Here is a 17,868-nt window from a genome sequence, read left to right as displayed (position 1 = left end):
GAGCTTCCTCAAGGAGACCTCGAGGCGACGCCCACGCGAGGTCGAACTGCCCACTGACACGCCCCTAGACTGACTGATATCCAATAATATTGTCTGACCCGCCCCTTGGCGTTGGCTGATAGACGAGTTACACTTTTGATTGATTTGAATATGAACCAATAGAAAATCAGTTTCGCTTAAGAGGCAGGACATTGCTCCAATCATATTTGCAGACTATCCTGCGTGTTGCTGCGACTCAAAGTATTTTGATCCAGCCTCCCGGAGGTGAAGCCCACCAATCACAAAAAACTATTTTCTTGACTGAAAAGGCTTTGACAAATAGACAGCAGGGAAGCAATTGATAGACAAAAGTATTAGCCAATAGCAGGAAGTTTTTATTCTACAGCCAGGCGACAGAATAGGGTTTTTTTACAATGGCGACGCGTCTATCTTTAAATAAGGATTGATTCTGCGTCTGGCCCTAGTATTTTAGAGATACGAAGTACCCCTTTCGCATCGTCTCACTTCAAAATTCACACTACTAACAGGCATATGTCGCAGCCGTAGGAATCGTGATTTTGCAGGAATCGACACACGGACACGCTCTGTGCTGTATGCGACATTTTGGGGACAGAGGACGTAAGATATCAGAAAGTGATTCTTCACTGAATAATTACATTCTCGTACTTTTCTACGTTCATCTCCTATCATGACCTGTTTTCCATGTTTCAAATTAGAACATGGTAAACCTGACTACATACATGACAAAAATACGTATGTCGTTATAGATTTGACAAAATATAAAAATTGGAAAATATACAGTATACAGTGTGTCTAAATTTAATTTTGGTCTCAGTTAATGACTAATCCAGCTCACAGTAAAGTCAGTCCAGTCCAGCCCAGCCTGGAGAGTCTCAGACTGCTCTGTCAAAGTGAGTCTGATTATAATCTCAGTAACTAATCCAGCTCACAGTACAGTCAGTCCAGTCCAGCCTGGAGAGTCTCAGACTGCTCTGTCAGAGTCAGTGTGGGTCTGATTATAATCTCAGTAACTAATCCAGCTCACAATACAGTCAATCCAGTCCAGCCTGGAGAGTCTCAGACTGCTCTGTCAGAGTCAAATGTGGGTCTGATTATAATCTCAGTAACTAATCCAGCTCACAGTACAGTCAGTCCAGTCCAGCCTGGAGAGTCTCAGACTGAGCTGTCAGAGTCAGTAGAGTCTGATTATAATCTCAGTTAGTACTTAATCCAGCTCACAGTACAGTCAGTCCAGTCCAGCCTGGAGAGTCTCAGACTGCTCTGTCAGAGTCAGTGTGGGTCTGATTATAATCTCAGTAACTAATCCAGCTCACAGTACAGTCAGTCCAGTCCAGCCTGGAGAGTCTCAGACTCCTCTGTCAGTGTCAGTGTGAGTCTGATTATAATCTCAGTAACTAATCCAGCTCACAGTACAGTCAGTCCAGTCCAGCCTGGAGAGTCTCAGACTGCTCTGTCAGAGTCAAATGTGGGTCTGATTATAATCTCAGTAACTAATCCAGCTCACAGTACAGTCAGTCCAGTCCAGCCTGGAGAGTCTCAGACTGAGCTGTCAGAGTCAGTAGAGTCTGATTATAATCTCAGTTAGTACTTAATCCAGCTCACAGTACAGTCAGTCCAGTCCAGCCTGGAGAGTCTCAGACTGCTCCATCAGTGTAAATGGAGTCCGCTTATAATCACAGTTAATAACTAATCCAGCTCACAGTAAATTCAGTACAGTCTGTAGGTGTTGTGATACACAACACAGAAATAATTCTACATAAACAACCAGCAGAGAGTGTAATATGTTATATTTATTTAGGAATCAACAAAGCAGTACAGAGCTTGTGGAGCCAGTTCATCAGTTGTAGCTGAGAAACCCAGGACTTGATGTTACAGAAAGACTGTCTGTCTAATCGTACAAACACTGTGTTAATAACAGTGCTCACAGTGACATCAGTGGGGTGACAGTTTCTCTTTCTGGTCATGGTCTGGTCTCTGGTCAGAGATTGTCGGGCATTATTTATTTGAGTGGAGTGTCCAGAAAAGCGCTATATAAGTGTAAGCAATTATTATTATTATTATTATTATTGTTATTTTAAGAAATAAGGCTGGAAACTCTGGGTATCCTAGTGTGTCTGTGTGTCAGTAAGTTAACACTGCATTGTAAAATAGAGCAAGGTACGTTAGTTTGTGTATGTTTATGTGTGCATCAGTGTGTCAGTTTGTGTTTCTGTAAGTATGCCAGTGTGTCTACATCAGTGTGTCAGTTTGTGTTTCTGTAAGTATGCCAGTGAGTGTGTGTGCACTAGTGTGTCAGTTTGTGTTTCTGTAAGTATGCCAGTGAGTGTGTGTGCACTAGTGTGTCAGTTTGTGTTTCTGTAAGTATGCCAGTGAGTGTGTGTGCACTAGTGTGTCAGTTTGTGTTTCTGTAAGTATGCCAGTGAGTGTGTGCATTAGTGGGTCAGCCGTGGGATTTCTGTGCATTAGTGGGTCAGCCGTGGGATTTCTGTGCATTAGTGGGTCAGCCGTGGGATTTCTGTGCGTCGGCAGGGCTCTGTCAGCAGTCCCATTCTGGGGTGCGGGCCCTCTCTCTGGAGTAATCTCGGCTCCCAAAGATGCGCACATTCATCCGGGGGCCAATGTGGCCCCCACAGCCCAAGTCGTACACCGTAAAAATTTCCTGGTCCAGGGAGATGGAGGTAATGTAGGAGGCCTTGGTCACCCACTGGTACTGCTGGTGCTCGGTGGCGGCCCTGTGCCGGTTGCGGTAGAAGCCCACCCACCAGTAGTAGCACTCGTTGCGCCAGTTGGGGTGCTGGGCGAGGTTGATGAAGAGGCGGGCGCAGGCCTGCCCGTGCTGCGCCACCAGCTGCACCCTCATGGACATGCTGACGTGAGTGGGGTCCTCGTAGCAGGACAGGTGGTAGCCCCCGCTCTTCCGCTCCAGCAGCAGCAGCAGCGGGTCCAGGTAGAAGCGCGCCTCCATGCCGGGGTGCACCGGGACGCGGGTGCGCAGGTACCCGTCCGTCACGCCCTCCGCGTTCGCCTTGGCCAGGAAGTGCCAGGACCCGGAGTCCGCGTTGGAGTACAGCGCCACGCGGCTGTCCTCGTCCGACTCGTGGATGTTCTGCCAGTGGACCTCCGCCGTGCCGTCGTGCTGGTCGCTGCTTTTCACGTAGATGAGCGGCAGGATCTTGCACAGCAGGCAGCGCTTGGCACGGCGGGGGCGCGACGCTTCCTCCTGCAGCCTGGAGAGGGCGCTCTGGAACCGGGCCGGTGGGAGGTCGCGCAGGGGCTGCAGGGCGGCGGCTGGGATGGGCACGGTGCCCCAGCCGCTGCACGGGTCCGAGAGGAAGACTGAGCCTACCTTGGGTGAGGAGGAAGAGGAGGCGTTGGCGGGGCGCAGCAGAGACAGGCCCACCAGCGTGTGGCGGTCGTCCGGCGACAGCTCGAACTTGGACAGGCTGGCGTTGGCCTTGCGCAGGTGGTAGTAGCGGATGCGGTTCTGGACCAGGAAGCTGTACCAGGGGAAGGAGCTGCTGGAGTTCCGCTCCGGGGTGAAGCCGTGGAACCCCATCTCGGTGGGGTTGCAGGTCAGCTCCGCCCAGCCTCCCTTCCAGGCCAGGCACTGCCTCAGCAGCTGCCCCAGCACCTCTGCCAACGTGGAACTGCAGCCGCGCCCCTCCTGCACCGCTGGGCTGTTGTCCCTCTGCCCCAGGGCCCTCCGCTCTCCTGCGCTCGCTGCCCCCTGGGCAGGATGGCACAGCAGGAAGCACAGTGCCAAGAAAGTCCACATCATCGTACCCGAGCCTGTGCAGAATACAGCAGAGTAACAGGTCAGCCCCCCTGGGCATGTCGGCACTGCCAGCACAGTAAGAAACGAGCAAGATGTTTGTGCCCCTGCCCTGCGGAGCCTCTCCTCTTTTGCTTTTGCTGGCACTGCCCCCTGCTGGCCGGGTGTCTCTCCTGGAGCCCCCGGTGCCCTGTGAAGTGCCCTGGGCTACTGGCACTGCCCCCTGCTGGCCGGGTGTCTCTCCTGGAGCCCCCGGTGCCCTGTGAAGTGCCCTGGGCTACTGGCACTGCCCCCTGCTGGCCGGGTGTCTCTCCTGGAGCCCCCTGTGCCCTGTGAAGTGCCCTGGGCTACTGGCACTGCCCCCTGCTGGCCGGGTGTCTCTCCTGGAGCCCCCGGTGCCCTGTGAAGTGCCCTGGGCTACTGGCACTGCCCCCTGCTGCCCAGGTGTCTCTCCTGGAGCCCCCTGTGCCCTGTGAAGTGCCCTGGGCTACTGGCACTGCCCCCTGCTGGCCGGGTGTCTCTCCTGGAGCCCCCGGTGCCCTGTGAAGTGCCCTGGCCTGCTGCCTCAGATCACAACACCCAGAACACACCCTCATTCAACCCAAGAGGTTACCTGCGTCAGTGGTGTGCTGAAGAGTTCAGTGGGTCCGGCTCTGCTCCCTCAGTCTCACTGGGCGCCTGGGTCGCTGGATATATATGCTCCTCTAGCCCCAGAACACGGGGAAACCCCCTGTCCATCTGAGGGGGGGCTTCCAGGAACAGAAACAGAAGTCTGGCAGACCTGCCCAGAAAAGCAGAGTTACTTCACTCAGCCACATCATCACTGCTAAAAATTCCTCACTGCTGAGCTGCTCTTTTCTCCTCTTCAAGGCTCTTTAGCTGTTTCCCCTGGGCTCCAGAAGGTCTGTCGAAAGTGCAGAATGTGAATGAAGGATGAGGAGACTGGAGCCGCTGGCTGGGGGTGCCCTCAGTCCCCGGGGGTCCACAATGGTGAAGCATAGTAGAGTGCAGGTCAGGAGGGTGGGGAGGGGGGCACGTGGGCAAACGGGCATGAAGAGGGGAGAATGAGTGTCTCAGGGAGGACAGGAGGAGAGGGCGGGAAGCAGGGATTCGCCGAGGAATAGGAAGGATTTAGAAGAGTTTAGGCTGTCAGTGAGAGAAACGAGAGGGCGGGACCCAACTGGAAGGATAATTCTGGTTTCTGATGTCTTCCTGCAGTTGGAGTTCCCAGACCCCTCTGTGAGGATGCAGACTGGGAGATCAGAAAGATCGAGGCTGTGGGGGTGGGGAAGAGTGGATCAACAGGGAGAGAGAAGAGATCTTTGATCCTCACAGCTCTGACATGTTCCCTGAAGAGTGCACTAACGTCCAATGACATCATGGTAAAAAACTCTCGAGCCCTGTGACTGGGCTGTGTCAGTGTCCTGGACTCCACAGGGACTAGAAGAGTCCAGAGCCCTGTGACTGGGCTGTGTCAGTGTCCTGGACTCCACAGGGACTAGAAGAGTCCAGAGCCCTGTGACTGGGCTGTGTCAGTGTGCTGGACTCCACAGGGACTAGAAGAGTCCAGAGCCCTGTGACTGGGCTGTGTCAGTGTCCTGGACTCCACAGGGACTAGAAGAGTCCAGAGCCCTGTGACTGGGCTGTGTCAGTGTCCTGGACTCCACAGGGACTAGAAGAGTCCAGAGCCCTGTGACTGGGCTGTGTCAGTGTCCTGGACTCAACAGGGACTAGAAGAGTCTAGAGCCCTGTGACTGGGCTGTGTCAGTGTCCTGGACTCCACAGGGACTAGAAGAGTCTAGAGCCCTGTGACTGGGCTGTGTCAGTGTCCTGGACTCCACAGGGACTAGAAGAGTCCAGAGCCCTGTGACTGGGCTGTGTCAGTGTCCTGGACTCCACAGGGACTAGAAGAGTCCAGAGCCCTGTGACTGGGCTGTGTCAGTGTCCTGGACTCAACAGGGACTAGAAGAGTCTAGAGCCCTGTGACTGGGCTGTGTCAGTGTCCTGGACTCCACAGGGACTAGAAGAGTCTAGAGCACTGTGACTGGGCTGTGTCAGTGTCCTGGACTCCACAGGGACTAGAAGAGTCTAGAGCCTGTGACTGGGCTGTGTCAGTGTCCTGGACTCCACATGGACTAGAAGAGTCTAGAGCCTGTGACTGGGCTGTGTCAGTGTCCTGGACTCCACAGGGACTAGAAGAGTCCAGAGCCCTGTGACTGGGCTGTGTCAGTGTCCTGGACTCCACAGGGACTAGAAGAGTCTAGAGCACTGTGACTGGGCTGTGTCAGTGTCCTGGACTCCACAGGGACTAGAAGAGTCTAGAGCCTGTGACTGGGCTGTGTCAGTGTGCTGCACATGGACTAAGAGAATATATTTGCCACTTTGATTCTTTGATGAACTGCAGCTGATGTGCATGTTTTTGTGGGAAGTCTTGCTCACGTTTCTGTAAATGCATTTACAAAATTGAGAATTTCACTTCTCAATTTTATACATTGAGCTCTATATTAAGCTCTGTGGTCTTAATTTTGTGCACGTTCATGCAATTCAGCCACAGATTTTTGCAAGAACTCGATTTATTTTTATATGTGATGCCAGGAAAGAGCAGGCCACAGCACGATCACATCAGCACTGGAGATCACTGGCCTGTGATATACGGTATATCTGACTCCCCGACGATCCCCTGCCTAACCCCAGACCCCAGCACGCCCTGTCCCCACCTGGTCCCTCAGGACAGAGGAAAGCCTCCCCAGCTGGAGACTGGGTACTCTGGCAGTAGGGTAGTCCGAGAGGAGTCAGAGAGAAAGAAAGGGCAGGGAGAGACATCAGCATCAGCACCTGTCCTGTGGGCTGAGTTCACCCGTCTTTCAGGCTCACCTGTCTGTAAATCCCACCAGCAACAGCACCCTCCGTCGCTGGGGTTGCCATGGACCCAGCTGGTGGGGACCAGGTAATTAATAATTATCCAGCTAATTCATACTCACACCCATAATTAACGTACTAGTTTCTCTACACCCCATAAATGCCTCAACAACGTTGCACAGTTTGGATGGTGACCACATGCTAGTGGGTTATGGCCCTCAGCGGGACTGCGATCAGAAATACAGGTGTTTAATTGCTCTCTAACGGCGTGATTGGCCGGGCTGCTAGAGCCTGGGGGGATTAAGTAGTGTACTGGAGCTCAGCAGGTGTGAGCCTGGCCAGTACCTGGATGGGAGACCTCCTGGGAAAAACTAAGGCTGCTGCTGGAAGAGGTGTTAGTGGGGCCAGCAGGGGGCGCTCACCCTGCGGTCCATGTGGGTCCTAATACCCCAATATAGTGACGGGGACACCATACTGTAAAAAAAAAACAGGCGCCGTCCTTCAGATGAGACGTAAAACCGAGGTCCTGACTCTCTGTGGTCATTAAAAATCCCAGGGTGTTTCTCGAAAAGAGTAGGGGTGTAACCCCGGCGTCCTGGCCAAATTTCCCATTGGCCCTTACCAGTCATGGCCTCCTAATAATCCCCATCTATGAACTGGCTTCATCACTCTGCTCTCCTCCCCACTGATAGCTGGTGTGTGGTGAGCGTTCTGGCGCACTATGGCTGCCGTCGCATCATCCAGGTGGGGCTGCACCTTGGTGGTGGTGGAGGGGAGCCCCTATTACCTGTAAAGCCCTTTGAGTGGACTGTCCAGAAAAGTGCTATATAAGTGTAAGCAATTATTATTATTAAGTATTAGATAGGATACTGCGTCGTGCGATTCACCTGCCGCCTGGGCGCGTTGGAGAGTACAGGGGTGACCCCGTGTGGCGGATCTCAGGTACTGCATCCCAGGACCTCCCATGGCGATTCCGCACTGAAAAAATCAGTCCGAGGGGACGATTCTGTTCAACTTTCCCTGAAATAATCATGACGACAGCCAAAGAAGGCGAAGAAGTGAAACGCGTGGAAATAAAATCTCCCTGATGGTTTGAACAACTCAGGAGCACGAATACTCGGTGAAATGTCTGCAGTTAATAAATCAGCCCCGAAGACAGGAGCGGGACGTGACGGCGAAGTCTGCCGCCGGACGGGGCTACGTGTCTGCGGTGCTAATTTGGTCCTGCTCTGTTTCAGCATCGCGTCGCTATGACAACCGCTCTGGGGGCCCCCAGTCACGCGTGCTTTCCCCTTTCCCAGGGTCGCGCGCAGGCCCCCCACAGGAACGTCCAGTGGAAGAGCAGCGGCTCGCGCGGGCGGAGACAGCTCCCGACTTCGGAGAAAACTTTGCGAGGAATCGCCGCGAGAAATTTCAAAGGTACGTTTCTTTTACACGCAAAAACTCTTTCATTAACAACGTAGTAAATTATGGGCGGCACTGTGGCGCAGGGGTTAGCGCTGCTGCCTTGTAGTGCTGGGGCCCTGGGTCGGTGCTGAACCTGGGGTGCTGTCTGTGTGGAGTCTGGATGGTCTCTCTTGTTTGCAAAAACAAAGACATGCTGGTTGGTTATGTTGCTTGCCGGGACTTTGAATTGGAAGAAGCTGTTAGAAAATGGATGGATGTAGCATATAGTCCTATATATACTATATAGTATGTAGTACAGTCCTGTTAAATTAGGGGCTACAATCATTGCACAATAGAACAGTCCTGTTACAATAGGGGCTACAGTCCCAGTGCAGTAGAACAGTCCTGTTACAATAGGAGCTACAGTCCCAGTGCAGTAGAACAGTCCTGTTACAACAGGAGCTACAGTCCCAGTGCAGTAGAACAGTCCTGTTACAATAGGAGCTACAGTCCCAGTACAGTAGAACAGTCCTGTTACAACAGGAGCTACAGTCCCAGTGCAGTAGAACAGTCCTGTTACAACAGGAGCTACAGTCCCAGTACAGTAGAACAGTCCTGTTACAATAGGAGCTACAGTCCCAGTACAGTAGAACAGTCCTGTTACAATAGGGGCAGCAGTAACTAATCAGAGCCCTCCTCTCCCTCTCTCTGCCGCAGACGATGTTCACTCTGACAGAGCTGGCCTCCCTCAGCGAGAGGCAGAGCAGCTACAAGATCCTGAAGCCCTGGTGGGACGTCTTCATGGAGTACCTGGTCCTGCTGATGCTCATGGTGTCCGTGCTGGCGGGCACCCTGCTGCTGTCCCGCGACCAGGTGGTGTGTCTGCCCTCCGACCCCCCCTCCCAGGCGCCGGGCAACGGGTCCCAGCCCAGTCAGGAGCCCCCCAGCGCTCGCCAGGAGCCCTCCAATTCCAACTCCCATCCCCAGACCTCCCCTGCAGTACCCCACCCTACCCCCAGGGGGCGCCGCACCCACCTCGACTACCAGCAGTACGTGTACATCAGCCAGGTGTGCTACCACCACGCCCTGCCCTGGTACTCCCGCTTCTTCCCCTACGTGGCTCTGCTGCACTCCCTGGCTCTGCTGGCCAGCGGCAGCTTCTGGTTCAAGTACCCGAAGACCTCGGCCAGGATCGAGCACTTCATCGCCGTGCTGGGGAAGTGCTTCGAGTCCCCCTGGACGTCCCGCGCGCTGTCGCACACGGCCTGGCAGGACTCCACCCAGACCAGGGCCGAGGGGACGCGGCTCCGGCTCAACTCCCTCGCGGGACGTCCCAGCCTGGACTCCGGGACCGACAGCCCCCTGCTGGGCCGGGACGGGAGCGCGCCCACCGCAGCCCCCGTCTCTCCCCCGTCCCCGTCCCTGCACCCCCAGCCCCTGTCCTCGTCCTCCCTCTCTCTCTCCTCCACGGCCTCCCTCTGCTCCTTCTCCTCCTCCTGCTCCCCCCGGCTGTCCCTCGCGGCCCCCCCCGCCGACGCCACGCCCTCCGACGGCCCCCCGCCCAGCCTGGAGCGCAGCGATGGGGAGACAGCCCGCGCGCTGTTCGAGAGGGTGCGCAGGTTCCGGGCGCACAGCGAGGAGGGCGACCTGGTGTACAAGGTCAGTGTCTTCTCCCTGCTCTGCTCATTCTGCTCTACAGTGCTACACTGTGCTAGAGTGTACGACATTGCACTGCACTACAGTGCATCATATTGAATTGCACTGTGCTAAATTGTACTGTGCAATAGCATACCATGTGGTATGGTGCTGTTTTAAATTGCACTGTGCAATAGTGCACCATATTGAATTGCACTGTGTTATAGAGCACCATTTGTATTGTGCTGTACTAAATTGCACTGTGCTACAGTGTATTATATTGGATTGCACTGTGCTAAATTGTACTGTGCAATAGCATACCATGTGGAATGGTGCTGTTCTAAATTGCACTGTGCAATAGTGCACCATATTGAATTGCACTGTGTTATAGAGCACCATATTGTATTGTGCTGTACTAAATTGCACTGTGCTATAGTGTATTATATTGAATTGCAGTGTGCTAAATTGCACCGTGCTAAACTGCACAGTGCTATAGCATACCATATTGTATTGCACTGTGTTAAATTGCTCAGTGTGACACTGCATTATTGTGTACTATATTGTGTTACACTGTGTTGTAGTGTACTACATTGTGACGCACGGTGCTGTAGTGCACTATTAAATTCTGACCTGACTGCACGTGGTATTACTACTTGCTGAGCTGCTCTGTACTGTGGTGCTGTGTCTCCCGAGGTGTATGTGGCTCAGACGGTGTTCAAGGTTGTGAAGTTTGTGCTGATCGTGAGCTACACCTCTCCCCTGCTGGGCTCCATCTCCTTCACTCACGAGTGCCGGCCGCAGATCCACGCGCTGACGGGCTACAGCGCCTTCCGCTGCACGCACGACCTGGCCAGCGTCCTGCGGAAGCTGCTGCTGTCCTACCTGGCCCTGGTGTGGCTGTACGGGCTGCTGGGGCTCTACACTCTCTGCTGGATCTTCCGCAGGTCTGTCCCAGTGTGTCTCTGTATCTCTGTTAGTCTCTCTGTCCTAGTGTACCTCTGTCTCTCTGTCCACTGTGGGCTCAGTCCAGTGTGTCTGTCAGTCTGTCTGTCCCTGTGTGCCTCTGTCTGTCTGTCTGTCTGCCATGTTCCTGTGTGTCAGTCTGTGGCCTGGAGCTCCTTTCAGTGTGTCTGTCAGTCTGTCTGTCCCTGTGTGCCTCTGTCTGTCTGTCTGCTGTGTTCCTGTGTGTCAGTCTGTTGCCTGGAGCTCAGTCCAGTCTCCAGTCCAATGGCTCAGTCTAGTTTGGGGCTCAGTCCAGTCTGGGGCTCAGTCCAGTGTGGGCTCAGTCTAGTGTGGGCTCAGTCTTGTTTGGGGCTCAGTCCAGTGTGGACCAGTGCAGTGTGGGGCTCAGTCCAGTGTGGGCTCAGTCCAGTGTGGGGCTCAGTCCAGGCTGGGGCTCAGTCCAGTGTGGACCAGTGCAGTGTGGGGCTCAGTCCAGTGTGGGCTCAGTCCAGTGTGGGGCTCAGTCCAGGCTGGGGCTCAGTCCAGTGTGGACCAGTGCAGTGTGGGGCTCAGTCCAGGCTGGGGCTCAGTCCACTGTGGACCAGTGCAGTGTGGGGCTCAGTCCAGTCTGGGAATCAGTCCAGTGTGGATCAGTGCAGTGTGGGGCTCAGTCCACTGTGGGCTCAGTCCACTGTGGACCAGTGAAGTGTGTGGATCAGTCCAGTGTGGGCTCAGTCCAGTCTGGGAATCAGTCCAGTGTGGATCAGTGCAGTGTGGGGCCCAGTTGGCTCAGTCCAGTGTGTGGCTCAGTCCACTGTGGGCTCAGTCCAGTCTGGGGTTCAGTCCAGTGTGGGGCTTAGTCCAGTGTGGATCAGTCCAGTGTGGGGTTCAGTCCAGTCTGGGAATCAGTCCAGGCTGGGGCTCAGTCCAGTGTGGATCAGTCTAGTGTGGGGCTTAGTCCAGTGTGGATCAGTCCAGTGTGGATCAGTCCAGTATGGGCTCAGTCCAGTCTGGGAATCAGTCCAGTGTGGATCAGTCCAGTGTGGGCTCAGTCCAGTCTGGGAATCAGTCCAGTGTGGATCAGTCCAGTATGGGCTCAGTCCAGTCTGGGAATCAGTCCAGTGTGGATCAGTCCAGTCTGGGAATCAGGCCAGTCTGGGAATCAGGCCAGTGTGGATCAGTCCAGTGTGGGCTCAGTCCAGTCTGGGAATCAGGCCAGTGTGGGGATCAGTCCAGTGTGGATCAGTCCAGTGTGGGCTCAGTCCAGTCTGGGAATCAGGCCAGTCCGCGGTGCCGCTCTCCCGCTGCAGGTCCCTGCGGGAGTACTCCTTCCAGCGCGTGCGGGAGGAGAGCTCGATCCGCGACGTGCCGGACGTGAGGAACGACTTTGCCTTCCTGCTGCACCTGGCTGACCAGTACGACCCGCTGCCCGGCCAGCGGCTGGCCGTCTTCCTGTCGCCCGGCAGCGAGACGCGGCTGCTGGAGGAGAGCCTGGAGCGGCAGTGGGGCGCGGAGAGGCTGCGGGGCCTGGTGTCCCGGGACCACCGCGGCCGCACCCAGCTGCACCTGTGTGGCCTGCCCCGCCTGCCACCCGCCGTCTTCTCCCTGGGCCAGCTGGAGGTGCTGAAGCTGGAGCTGATCCCCGAGGCCAGGCTGACCGCACAGGTGTCCCGCATGACCGCACTCCGGTACGGGACTGAGAGAGAGAGAGAGAGTGAGTGTGAGTGTGAGTGTGAGTGTGTGAGTGAGTGTGAGTCAGTGTGAGTGTGAGTGTGAGTGTGTGAGTGTGAGTGTGAGAGTGTGTGTCCTGTGAGCTGGAGGTGCTGAAGCTGGAGCTGATCCCCGAGGCCAGGCTGACCGCACAGGTGTCCCGCATGACCGCACTCCGGTACGGGACTGAGAGAGAGAGAGAGAGAGAGAGAGAGAGAGTGAGTGTGAGTGTGAGTGTGAGTGAGTGAGAGTGTGAGAGTGAGTGTGAGTGTGAGTGTGAGTGTGAGTGTGAGAGTGTGTGTCCTGTGAGCTGGAGGTGCTGAAGCTGGAGCTGATCCCCCAGGCCAGGCTGACCGCACAGGTGTCCCGCATGATCGCACTCTGGTACGGGACTGAGTGTGAGTGAGTGTGAGTGTGAGAGTGAGTGAGTGTGTGTTAGTAAAACATTGTGCGAGAAAGAGTGTGATTGAGTATGAGTTTGTAAGTGTTTGTGAAAGTGTGTGTGTGTTAGTGTGTGTGAGTGAATATGCATGTGTGCGTGTGAGTGTGTGAGTCAGTGAGAATGTGAGTATGAGTGAGTGTATGAGAGTGTGAGAGAGTATGAGTGTGTGAGTGTGAGTGTGTAAGAGTGTGTGAGTGTGTGATAACCAGGATAACTGCTGGTTTTCCGCTCTCTCCCCACAGAGAGCTGCACCTGTACCACTGCCCAGCCCGGCTGGAGCCGGAGTCGCTGCGCGTCCTGCGGGACCGCCTGGAGTCGCTGCACCTGCGCGTGGCCGAGGCGGCGGAGATCCCGGGCTGGGCCTACGCCCTGCGCGGCCTGCGTGAGCTGCACCTGGCGGGCGGGCTTGCCGGCGGGCTGGGCTGCCTGCGCGAGCTGCGCCAGCTGCGCATGCTGTCGCTGCGGGGAGGCCTGCGCCGGGTGCCGGGGGAGCTGGGCGAGCTGGCGGGCAGCCTGGCCCGGCTGGAAGTCCACAACGAGGGCACGCGGCTGCTGGCGCTGGGCGGCCTGCGCAGGCTGGGTAGCGGGCTGGCGGAGCTGGCGCTGCGGCGCTGCGAGCTGGAGCACGTGCCCGCCGCCGTGCTCTCGCTGACCGGCCTGCACAGCCTGGACCTGTCCGGCAACGCCCTCCGCGGCCTGGACGAGCTGCTGGGCCTGGCGCAGCTGCGCCGCCTGACCGCGCTGAGGCTCGCCCGCAACCGCATCCCGGCGCTGCCGCCCGCCGTGGGCCTGCTGCGCGGCCTGGAGCTGCTGGACCTGTCCCACAACCGGCTGCAGGCGCTGCCCCCCGCCCTTTTCACCCTGCGCCGGCTGCGCTGCCTGCAGCTGGCCGGCAACCTGCTGGGGGCGCTGCCCGCCGAGGTGGGCGGGCTGCCGCTGCTCTCCGAGCTGGACCTGGGTGGGAACAGGCTGGAGTCGCTGCCCCCGGAGCTGTTCTCAGGCTGCCTGCGCCTGCGCCGCCTCTGCGCTGCCCGCAACGCCCTCGCCGCCCTGCCGCCTGGCCTGCGCCACCTGGCCCGGCTGGCGCACCTGGACCTGCGCGGGAACAGCCTGGACGCGCTGCCGGCCGAGCTGGGCCGCTGCGCCAGCCTGAGGCGGGCGGGGCTGCTGGTGGAGGACTGGCTGTTCGACACGCTGCCCCCCGGCGTCCGCGACGCCCTCCAGAGGCCGGAGAGCGCCCCCAGCGGCACGCCAGACGCTCCGCCCGCCACCATCCTCGTCCCGGAGCTCAGCCCCTCCTGGGCGCTGGAGTCGCAGATATAGGTCCGGATCCGGCCCAGGTCTTCTCTTCCGCCTGCAGGAAGGTCAAAGGTGAAAGGTCATGTGAAGCCCGCAGCGGACTGGCGCAGGTGCGGAGTGTAAACCGTGTTCACCCCCTCCCTCCCCAGGACTGCGAACAGGGCCGGTGTCCCCAGTACACATCGTGCTCTACGGCCTCCAGGTCGTGTTGCCATTTGGGGATCGTGTGTAACCTGAAGGGGCACTGCCAGGTGGACACCCCAGGGAAAGCCCACCCTGAGTCTCTCCAGAGTCCGTCCGCAGCCCCGGAATCAGCAGCTCCGGGCTAATCCCGATCAGAGTGAGAATGAAATCCCAGTGCTGGAAACAGTGGGAGTGACTCCGCCCTGATCGGCCTGCCGACCGCAGTCTGGAGACACCAGGACTAGCTCAGTCGTGGTCACTTGAACTTCACTGACACTCCTCAGGCGTGTGTCAGAGCTGTGTGCACAGCAGCGCCCCCCGGCTGTGAGGGACAGGAGGCGCTTTCCTAATAAAGCTCTTCAGCTCACACCTGCTTTTCCATCGGCTTTGTCATCTGGGGAGTCCTGGGTGCAGGATCTGGGTAATGGAGCTCCCAGCAGCCAGCAGGAATAGGGGTGTTTTAAGGGAAAATACATTTCATTTCTGACCAAGAGCATGAGATTGGAGCACAGCACTGGAGAGCAGAAGATGTAATCTTCTCCGAATCAGCTCTCAGACACTTCACCACAGCAAAATCAAGACACATAAACAATGAATTAGGACTAGGTTATAACCTGTAGCCCACTGTGGAAATCTTATACACACACTCTCACAAATACACTAATGCACACATCAACACACTTACAGTATGCACCCACACACTCTTATAAACACACTAATGCAAACTCACACACTCTCAAACACCCTAATGCAAACATATCAACACACTAATGCACACTCACACTCACACACTGATGCATGCAGACACTCTTATAAACACACTTATGCACACTCATACACTCATAAACACACTAATGCACACACAACACACTAATGCACACTCATACACTCATAAACACACTAATGCACACACACACACTAATGCACATTCAAACAGACTAATGCACACTCACACACTCTCATAAACACACTAATGCACACGTGCGCTCACACACACGTTCTCCCTCTCAGGTCAGCATGCGCTCTGGGAAAGCCCCATGCACAGGTGAAACACTCAAGCACACACCCTGTGATTATCGGGGATGGGCAGACATTACTGCTGTGCCCTCAGCACTGCCCCCAAGCTCTCTGTTTGCGTTCCTGAGGCCTGTGCCCCCTGTACCAAACAGCCTGGCACATCCAGACATGTCCCGCTGGGGCTGGGAGACAGAGCGACTAGCGAGGAGCTGGGGGCAGGGTGCCAGGCCGCGAGAATGTGGGTGCTCCTGCAGACAAACCCCAAACATCCAGACTCCCTGGCAGGAGTCTGCTCTCACCTCAGGAATGCAGGTAAACACCCAGTCAAGATGGGGCAGCGTCTCCACCCCGTGTGTTCTACAGCATGTCAGAGCTAGGAGTGCATTACAGACAGTAAACATACCCCAGGAGTGCATCATAGACAGTAAATACTGTATACCCCAGGAGTGCATCACAGACAGTAAACATACCCCAGGAGTGCATCATAGACAGTAAATATACCCCAGCAGTGCATCACAGACAGTAAATACTGTATACCCCAGGGGTGCATCACAGACAGTAAACATACCCCAGGAGTGCATCATAGACAGTAAATATACCCCAGCAGTGCATCACAGACAGTAAATACTGTATACCCCAGGAGTGCATCATAGACAGTAAATATACCCCAGCAGTGCATCACAGACAGTAAATACTGTATACCCCAGGAGTGCATCACAGACAGTAAACATACCCCAGGAGTGCATCACAGACAGTAAATACTGTATACCCCAGGAGTGCATCATAGACAGTAAATATACCCCAGCAGTGCATCATAGACAGTAAATATACCCCAGCAGTGCATCACAGACAGTAAATACTGTATACCCCAGGAGTGCATCATAGACAGTAAATATACCCCAGCAGTGCATCACAGACAGTAAATACTGTATACCCCAGGAGTGCATCATAGACAGTAAATATACCCCAGGAGTGCATCACAGACAGTAAATACTGTATACCCCAGGAGTGCATCACAGACAGTAAATATACCCCAGGAGTGCATCATAGACAGTAAATATACCCCAGCAGTGCATCACAGACAGTAAATACTGTATACCCCAGGAGTGCATCACAGACAGTAAATATACCCCAGCAGTGCATCATAGACAGTAAATATACCCCAGCAGTGCATCACAGACAGTAAATACTGTATACCCCAGGAGTGCATCATAGACAGTAAATATACCCCAGCAGTGCATCACAGACAGTAAATACTGTATACCCCAGGAGTGCATCACAGACAGTAAATATACCCCAGCAGTGCATCACAGACAGTAAATACTGTATACTCCAGGAGTGCATCACAGACAGTAAATATACCCCAGGAGTGCATCACAGACAGTAAATACTGTATACTCCAGGAGTGCATCACAGACAGTAAATATACCCCAGGAGTGCATCACAGACAGTAAATACTGTATACCCCAGGAGTGTATCACAGACAGTAAATATACCCCAGGAGTGCATCACAGACAGTAAATATACCCCAGCAGTGCATCATAGACAGTAAATATACCCCAGCAGTGCATCACAGACAGCAAATACTGTATACCCCAGGAGTGCATCACAGACAGTAAACATACCCCAGGAGTGCATCATAGACAGTAAACATACCCCAGCAGTGCATCACAGACAGTAAATACTGTATACCCCAGGAGTGCATCACAGACAGTAAATATACCCCAGCAGTGCATCACAGACAGTAAATACTGTATACCCCAAGAGTGCATCACAGACAGTAAATATACCCCAGGAGTGCATCACAGACAGTAAATACTGTATACCCCAGGAGTGCATCACAGACAGTAAATATACCCCAGCAGTGCATCATAGACAGTAAATATACCCCAGGAGTGCATTACAGACAGTAAATATACCCCAGAAGTGCATTACAGACAGTAAACATACCCCAGGAGTGCATCACAGACAGTAAATATACCCCAGCAGTGCATCACAGACAGTAAATACTGTATACCCCAGGAGTGCATCACAGACAGTAAATATACCCCAGGAGTGCATCACAGACAGTAAATATACTCCAGGTGTGCAGTGTGTGCTGTATATTAGGTTTATATACCCCAGGTGTGCAGTGTGTGCTGTATATTAGGTTTATATAAACCAGGTGTGCAGTGTGTGCAGTATATTAGGTTTATATACACCAGGTGTGCAGTGTGTGCTGTATATTAGGTTTATATAAACCAGGTGTGCAGCGTGTGATATATATTAAATTTATATAAACCAGGTGTGCAGTTTTTAACAAGGGAGAAAGCACTGGAGGATTGTCTCACGGACAGAGCAAATAGGGTCTTTTGGATCAGGGAATCTGAAATCCCAACAGCTGGCATGTGTTTGCAGGTCTATGTGTGTGTAAGTGCAACGGTATGTCTAGAAGGGGGAGTGTGTGAAAATGTGTTTGTGAAGATGTGTGTGTGTGGAGGGGTGTGTACCCCTGGTTTAAAGGCAGTCAGAGGAGGAGAGAAGCCCAGCAGAGACAGACATACAGTACACCCAGAGAGCTGAACTCAGGTAAGACTGTCTACTCACACCTGTGCCTTTACAC

General features: G+C 54.7%; 2 protein-coding genes across 2 annotated transcripts; one reads left to right on the top strand and one right to left on the bottom strand.

The window, feature by feature from the left end:
• Positions 1-1,791: 1,791 nt before the first annotated feature.
• LOC148820705 (uncharacterized) lies at positions 1,792-4,490 on the bottom strand. The gene is made up of 2 exons (XM_088932574.1): positions 4,407-4,490; positions 1,792-3,810 (listed from the first exon to the last, which is right to left on the bottom strand). Exon 2 carries the CDS (start codon positions 3,797-3,799, stop codon positions 2,558-2,560), a length of 1,242 nt encoding a protein of 413 aa, XP_088788700.1. The 5' UTR covers positions 3,800-3,810; positions 4,407-4,490; the 3' UTR covers positions 1,792-2,557.
• Positions 4,491-7,957: 3,467 nt separating this feature from the next.
• On the top strand, positions 7,958-14,608 carry LOC148820704 (volume-regulated anion channel subunit LRRC8D). The gene is made up of 5 exons (XM_088932262.1): positions 7,958-8,071; positions 8,756-9,697; positions 10,367-10,617; positions 11,926-12,303; positions 13,010-14,608. The coding sequence occupies exons 2-5, from the start codon at positions 8,759-8,761 to the stop codon at positions 14,088-14,090; spliced, it is 2,649 nt and encodes an 882-aa protein (XP_088788388.1). The 5' UTR covers positions 7,958-8,071; positions 8,756-8,758; the 3' UTR covers positions 14,091-14,608.
• Positions 14,609-17,868: the final 3,260 nt, after the last annotated feature.

This window comes from Atractosteus spatula, chromosome 14, assembly GCF_055471065.1.
Source record: "Atractosteus spatula isolate fAtrSpa1 chromosome 14, fAtrSpa1.hap1, whole genome shotgun sequence".
In the NCBI taxonomy this organism is placed as follows: domain Eukaryota; kingdom Metazoa; phylum Chordata; class Actinopteri; order Semionotiformes; family Lepisosteidae; genus Atractosteus; species Atractosteus spatula.
This window is presented reverse-complemented; position numbering and strand designations above follow the sequence as displayed.

Coding starts and splice junctions, on each gene's coding strand:
- LOC148820705 (XM_088932574.1), bottom strand. CDS start 3,799: ATGATGTGGACTTTCTTGGCACTGTGCTTCCTGCTGTGCCATCCTGCC.
- LOC148820704 (XM_088932262.1), top strand. CDS start 8,759: ATGTTCACTCTGACAGAGCTGGCCTCCCTCAGCGAGAGGCAGAGCAGC. Junction 9,698..10,366: donor AGGGCGACCTGGTGTACAAG/GTCAGTGTCTTC, acceptor GTGTCTCCCGAG/GTGTATGTGGCTCAGACGGT. Junction 12,304..13,009: donor TCCCGCATGACCGCACTCCG/GTACGGGACTGA, acceptor CTCTCCCCACAG/AGAGCTGCACCTGTACCACT.